This window comes from Curcuma longa, unplaced genomic scaffold (genome assembly GCF_044706935.1).
Source record: "Curcuma longa cultivar G26 ecotype Majalengka, Jawa Barat unplaced genomic scaffold, ITB_CL_G26_1.1 contig_13068, whole genome shotgun sequence".
Lineage (NCBI taxonomy): Eukaryota > Viridiplantae > Streptophyta > Magnoliopsida > Zingiberales > Zingiberaceae > Curcuma > Curcuma longa.
In genome coordinates, this window is record NW_027429337.1 from 4,812 (window position 1) to 12,500 (window position 7,689).

A 7,689-nucleotide genomic window follows, 5' to 3' on the forward strand; every position below is an offset into this window, starting at 1 on the left:
TGGCATAATCCTAACAGATAAATGGGTTGATATCAATTGACCAATTTACAAAGATAATTTATTTAAAAAACATATATAGTCTTTATATCATATAACCTAACTTTTTAAAAAATTTAGTTCATACACCTTATAAAGATATGAATTGATTAACACAACATAACACCAATTCTCATCTCTACTTCAATGGGCGCAGTGTTCACCTGCCTAAAACTAGGTGAACACATTGAGAGGAAAGGAGACTTCTTACTACTGAAATTTGGAGCCGATGAATAAAGATTTCCATGAACTAGTCGTCCCCTATCCTTCCTTCCGGGTAAATAGAATCTAAACTTTTACAAGTCTTAAAAGTGACAAATCGAACGATATTATTTTTTTTTCTCTTTATTTCCTTTGGGGAATAGAGGAAACATTGATATTGAAGTGATGTCCATACTTTGTAACTCATCCATCGAAAGCTAGACAAAAAGCTAATCAAAGCTATTCATCATAAAAAGAAAATGTGCTTTATCCTCTTCGTTTACCATCGTTCATTGGGACGTGAAAACAAAGAGTTCAAAATTCATCAAATAAATTGATATCTTGTCATAACATCTCTACCATTCATCACCAAAGGAAAAAAAATTTCAAACTTTGCAGGCCAAGATATCACTAACTAAGCAAAATTCGGAAAACCTGCAACGAGCATTTAAAAAAGATTAACTAAACATCGGAATCATTACGTACCATTAAGATCACAGCACTGAGATATCCAACCAATCTATCCAAATCCAAGCAATCTCACTGCTTCATGCACCAAAAAAAAAAAAAAACAGACAAGGTAGGGATTTGATCAGAACTCATACCCTAAACTAAAAGGCACATTTTTTCCCCATGGAAACGACATCTGACAAGGCAAATTCGAGGGCAGAGTGGTTGAAGTACCTGAGATGAACTTAGGGCGAAAGAGTTGCGTTCTTCGGAGCAGAGATTGCGGAGCAAGGGAGGAGGAGGTGAGCGGCGAGGAAGAGGGAGAGGGATTGGGATTTATATGGATTCCCATGGCTTGGGCTACAAGAAACAAAAAGGGCGGTGTATCGCCGTTGTCGGTGCGGGCGGCGGCTTCCTTGCTCTCCCGGCCGGGCCGGACCGGGTCGGCTCGGCATAAGAAGCCGTTACCGGGTCCGGCCCGGTCTAAATTGGCCTAACGGTAGTCGATTCTAAAATCATATTTTTTATCATTAAAATTAAAATTTAATATAAATATTTAGAATTCTAAGCTTGTTTTTGAAATTAAATTGGGTGAGTTTAGACTTGTATAACAATTGTGAGTAAAATTGTTAGATGAACTTTTAGAACTCAAACTTTAAATGGAAAATTATAGTATAGTTTTAAAGGTCATAGGATTTATTTGGGAATTGGACTTGTTTAGAACCATCTGGCTATTATCGAAAAATACTCAAATTTTGATAAAAAGCATGTATTTTCAAGAAATAAAATATATATTTTAAAAAATGAGCGAATTTAAAATCATCTAATAATTTTAGTTAAAATTACTATGTGGCCTTTTATACCTTTCAAAAATATAACACACAACACACATTATGATACTCAAAAAAATGATTATTTTGGATTTTGGCTTATTATTATTATTATTTTTATTGAACAAGCCATTGATTTTAATATTAACAAACAGTCAAACAATTTAATTAAATAAAATTATTGAAGGCATCTCACAACACTTCCATTGTCGTCTAGTCCGGTTAGGATACCTGGCTTTCACCCAGGCGACCCGGGTTCAAATCCCGGCAATGGAAAATAATTTTTTTACTTTCCTATTAAATTTAATAATATATAAATAAATTAATATTATTTATTTTCCATTCCATAATACCAGTTTTTTTCTCAAACTATATATATATATATATATATTCTATCAACTACTAAAAATATTTTTTTTAAAAAGAAACTTATTCTAAACAAATGGAACTAAAGCTAACATATATAAAACAACAAATAATGAATATAATTATAATCTTACAATTTCAATTTTCTGTAATTGCATAAAACAATAGTTCACAAGTCTAATCTCAAGACAAATATGGTTACCACATTCATTACATCTAAATATCAGTGACAAAACAAATATTTAACATTTATAAAAAAAACAAAATAAAAAAATGAGGCTTCTTTGGAACATATCATGGTTCAGGCAAACTTATCAGTTTTTCATACTTGAATATCATAATGGAAAGCAATTTTTGTTTCACAAACTAACCACCAAATTGACTTATTAAATCATGATAATCTAAAAACTTCACAAATTACAATTTCTCTATACAAAACATTATAATATCATTTTTTTAATTGTTCTATAGCATCTCTCTTTCATGAGCTTTTCATAGCAACCAAATAAGCTTTGCTCTTAATCCAAGTTAAAAGCCTAATTCCATGGTCAACACTCGATCACTGTTGGAGTGAGCTTCCACCATGTTCGTAATTGTCGCTCCGCGTGGTATCGACAGAAATATCCAAGCTGTTTCCTTCTGCTTCGGGAGAAATCTCGCGCACATTGGCCATTCTTGCAGTTGAAGACTGGAAACTGTGCCAGTTAGCATCAGTAACTGAATGGATATCGACTCCATCTACTCCAAGTTGTATTTCACTCTCAGAAGAAGCCAGAAGTGGCCTGGGATCATTTAAGCAAGCTTTATCGACATCATCTTCTGATAAGTCAACGTGCTTTGTCATCGGAAGAGTATCATCGGGGGTGGAGTGCGCCTCGGATCTCTCTTCGAAGACCTGCTTTGTGCTGCCTTGTCTGTAGAGGGGAAACACACACGAACAATTTTTGGATCATAAACTGTAAATTATGTGGGATAGAAACCAGTGTTCCAAGTACAAAACCAAGAATCTGTTAGTATAGTTATTAGTTCACAATAAGATAAATGTGTATTACATATGAAGAGATGCTAAATAATTTCCCACAGCCTCTTACTGTCGACAAAGAATAAGCTCAATAGAAAGCTATAAGGATATACCTCCTACAAAAAGAAAAACAAATTGTATGTCAATGGCCCCAATATGCATTATACAAAACCTGTTCATCTTAAGCGAATGTTTATTCATGGAGGCAAAACACTACCCAAGACAATTAATCACCAGATTTATGGAGAATATGAAATACTCCTAAAGAATAAAAAAAAAATTGGTGTAATACCTCTGTACTTGTGATTGCAACCTATGAACAAGAGCCAGGAGATCCTCTTTTTCTTTTATGGTTGCTAATGTTTTTTCTACAGCATCCTTTACTCTGGCTTCAGAATCCACCTCTGCTATTCTGGCTCTTTCTTCAGCTCTCACAACGGCTGCTTCTAATACCACAGCACGTTCCCTAGCCTTTGCAAGCTCAGAACGCCACAAATGTGTTTCCTGAAGAGCAGATTCTCTCTGCTTTAGCAGCAGCTCTCGTTCCTGTGAGAGGTTCTTAACCTTTTCTTCAGATTCTTTCAACTGAAAAAATTCAAAAAAAAATATCATAATGAAAAACAGACAAATAGAAGAGAGAATTACAAAAGAACTAGCGACATAGATCTTATGCCAAAGGATGGTACTCAAACAAACAATGTCACTGACACACTATTTCAATATTTGACTTCAATGTGATCCTTTCATTGAAACCAAAGTGGTAATTCATTCCTCTCTCTCCGCTCAAATCTGCCTATGTAATTTAAGTCTCCAAGAACCAAAAACATTTACATTTAGAAAATAACTATGAGAGCCCTCAAACATTTACATTTGAGTGAAGGTAGATTTCAAAGTCCAAGACCTTGGCAATAACTTCCAAGGATCACATCAACTAAGTTAGTTCGCACCCCCAACCCCGTATCCTTCTAAGCTAATAAGATACTGCTTATGCAGCGATTTTCCCACCCTAATTGTCTCTGTCAAGCAACAGCACGACAAAGATAGTTTTTGAAATTCAAAACAAGGATATCTACTTGACCATGCTGAGACAAAAATCTGCTTGAGCAAACATATGTGTGTGTGTGTGTGTGTGTGCATGAGAGAAAAAGATGATTATAATAAAACCATGTCCAGTTTGACTAAGAATAATTGCATGTAAATTATAATATTCTTGAATCCTGAATGGGCCAGAGGATAAATATTATTCACAATTATCTGTAAGACAACTGATCAATTGATACAGTAGGTTTAAACTGGTAGTGGAAATTGCTTAAACTCAACTAAATTATAGAAGACTCATGTCAGTGGCACATCTTACTGCTGGAGGTATTGGAGCTCGATTGATGCACCGTGCAAAGCTTTGAGGGTTGGTTCACCAGGTGTGCAGAAAGCAGCCCACTCCAGTTATGCAGTCTTAGAGAAGATGGATGATTATGTTGATGTAAGATTTCAATTTTTTTTCTTCTTCTTATTATCTCTTTTTATCTACTCTTTATTGTTTTCTCTGACTTTTTTTTTTTTTTGTCTCTGCAACTATGCAGGTTGTGGACTCGCATATTTTGCTTTAGGTAATTGCATCAATCAAACCAGTAATTATTCAGTTAACCTTTTATAGGAAATAAATAAAAAAATACTAAAATGTTCCCTCAAAATTAGGAAATTGAAGGAATCACCTTAAGCTGGATAGTTCCTTGGTACTTCTCTGCATCCTTCCTTAGACGCCCAATTTCTGCACATGCAAGTCTTCTCTCCTCATCCATTGTATGAGCTGCAGAAGCAGCAGCTTCAGCAGCCTCTGCTGTCTCTACTAATTTATCTGTTATTTCTTTTATTGTAAAGTCACGAGCTCGAAGATCCTTAGCCAACTGATGTAGTTCTTCATCCTTGACTCTAAGAGTCTCCTGCATCATTAGCAATATATAACATATAGTAACAGAAAAGAGTTGCAAGAGTTCAAATAACCAAACATGAACGAACTGACATTAGAGAATGATCAAAACTAATGCATGGATACAAACTCTACGGTCCACATGGTCTGATATATTGAACATTTATGTTAAATACCTTCATAATAGTCAGATTGTCTAGTTGAGCATCATTTGGCTTAGTAGCCAACGACCCCAGAGCAGTTCTCAGGGAGATCTTCATGGCTGTTTCAATTTCTTTTGAAGCCTCCATTGCAGTTGAGTTAGCCGCTGCAACAACAGTAGCAACCGTTCCTAATTGTGACGATCCACTGCCACTCAATTTATTAACTGCTTCCCTATGAGCATTCAGTACCAACTGTGTGGCACTGTTATTGGACAAAAAGTAAGAGAATGCTAATCAGTAGCCAATACAAATCACATTTAAAGTAATAGAGAATATTAAAACAATGTTTACAATTGAGCCATATTAAATTATATATGATCATAAAACTGCCAAATACACTAGGAGTTTCAGATCCACATGATAACATGAGTGCCACTTGAAAAATTATGCTTTAGTACCTAACAATATGCTGATTAGTTTAATGATTATGTTAAGAAAAAAAAACTTTAAATCAACTAATCAAGAAGCTTACTGTAAAGTGGAAACCCAGCCCTTAGCAGCACCAGGAGTCTCTGCGCAGAAAAAATACTCCTTTTTTTTTGGTGTGCCAACATCTGTTATTTTAGTTCAGGAACTAGATAATTTTCACTACCTTCAACTAGATAGAACTGAATATATTGCCTGAAAGTCCTACAGAACACGGAAGCTGAAATCCATAGAAATAAAGCAGACATGACTATGGATACAAAAGCAGCATCCATCATATTTTGGCAATCCACTGCAAGAACAAAAAAGAATACATCAAAAAATTCATAATCATACTACATTCAGAATTTTTTTTTTTTTGAAAACTCATATCACTGTGCATATAGAACTCTCACTGGAAGTTTATGGGAGAATTAGTGATTATGCTGTTTGAATCAAACATGATGGTTCCCTTAATAGCTGGTTCATTTCTCCGAATCCTGTGCCGGGATCAACATAAAATTCTATGATCAAGTTAATCAGTAGAATTCATAAAGACTCATTAACAAGTGGGTATAGAATGATACTTGTATTCCATTTTCCCAGTAGTTGGATCGAGAATCACCCAACGCTCATTCCATTTCCTTAGCTGTTCAACGAAAGGCGAGCAAAGATCATTCACAATTCCATAACATATCAGCTTTTAAAGTCGGATTACAGTGAATACAGGATGCAGCTTGGAAACAAGGTAAGGAATCCTTGCTTTATTTGTACATTAAGTGAAAGACCAACAGTAGTTTTTTTATCTAAAGAGAGCATCACCCTAACTGATAGTCATAATAAGCTTCTTTTTGCTTGCTAATATACCAGCAGAGAGATAAATGATAAGCTAGTAACCTACATGAGGATAAGTTATGAAAAATCTATAACTACCTATACAAACATTTGGAAGGATGTTAAAATCCACTAAAAGGCTCCAAAATCATAAATTTCCACGCCAATAAACTTGAATAAATAAATATTGAAATCAAATCATCCAAGTTTTAAGAAAAAATAATCAAATGAATTGGGATCATGCAAAGTTTTGTTTTCCCCATACATACAGCATTTGAAGTTTCATGTACCGCTTCAAAAGAGCAACCTTTGAAGAGAGAAAATTCTTTCACCGATCAACGCGCATAAAAAAGATATACCGAATTTCCTTTTTAACTTGTCTTGCAGCAGTAATGCCATGAGGATCATATTCGTTTTTCAATAAGCAAAAAAAAAAGGCAAATATAACAAAAAGCTCAAAATTTTACTGTAATGATCTCACAACTAGGAAACTTGAGACCCAAATTCCTGTGAAGAACGAGAGATCAGAAGGCGTACCGTCTCTGATCGTTTCAAAAGAGGGCCCTGCAGCAAATACTTCCCCGACCCTGATGTCAGCTGCCGCTTGATCTTCTCCAAGCTGTTCTCCGCATTTCCTGCCCCCTATGATCACCGAAAACACGAGAAAGAATGCCCCAAGGGCATCATTTCAGACCAGATTTGGATTGAAAGATACGTAGGGGCAACAGCAGCAATTTTTTAGGGCAACACTATAATTCAAGCTAGCGACTCACTGCGGAGCTTCCATTGGAAGCCATTCCGAGGCCGGAGACGATCAAAGGCGAGAAACTGTGATTTGCGTGAAATTCTCGAGGGATCGCATCAAAAAGGGTTTTGTCGGTCTCTTCGTTGGGTCTAACAGAGAGGATCATACGGACAAATTTTCCCACATTGACTCCTACAGTTTAGAAATTATATTTATTGCCCTCTAATTTTAAAAATCATTTCATTTTACGCCTCCAATAATTTCAACTTGGATAAAATAAAAATAAAAATAAATTTTTTTTAAAGGTCTAAATTTATTCAGTGAAATAAGAGAAAAATCATTTACTTTAAAGAGCAATCGGATGAAACTTCAATGTCTAGATTATTAAAAACAATAAAATAAAATAAGCAAAAATAAAATAAAATAAAAGATCAACTCTAATTTTTAAAAATATAATAGTTCTTCATTCTAATATTTTTAATCAAAATTAGTAACAACTTTGTTTAAAGTTATTATAATATGTAACAATTTTAGTTGATTAAATTATTTTTTTAATAGCATTGTACTAAAAAAAAGTGTATTTATGTTAAAAAAAAGGACGGAGTGCTAATTTGATATTTTTATAGACTGGACTTTAATTTTTATATAAATAAAATTTAAATTATAAAGGA

General features: G+C 34.4%; 1 protein-coding gene and 1 non-coding gene across 2 annotated transcripts; one reads left to right on the top strand and one right to left on the bottom strand.

The window, feature by feature from the left end:
• Positions 1-1,719: 1,719 nt before the first annotated feature.
• On the top strand, positions 1,720-1,793 carry TRNAE-UUC (transfer RNA glutamic acid (anticodon UUC)). The gene has a single exon. It is a non-coding gene; the product is annotated as a tRNA-Glu (tRNA).
• Positions 1,794-2,442: 649 nt separating this feature from the next.
• Positions 2,443-7,173, bottom strand: LOC141815964 (uncharacterized). Its single transcript, XM_074703822.1, has 10 exons — positions 7,047-7,173; positions 6,811-6,915; positions 6,027-6,088; positions 5,856-5,939; positions 5,721-5,752; positions 5,507-5,588; positions 5,008-5,236; positions 4,617-4,844; positions 3,197-3,489; positions 2,443-2,797 (listed from the first exon to the last, which is right to left on the bottom strand). Exons 1-10 carry the CDS (start codon positions 7,068-7,070, stop codon positions 2,443-2,445), a joined length of 1,494 nt encoding a protein of 497 aa, XP_074559923.1. The 5' UTR covers positions 7,071-7,173.
• Positions 7,174-7,689: the final 516 nt, after the last annotated feature.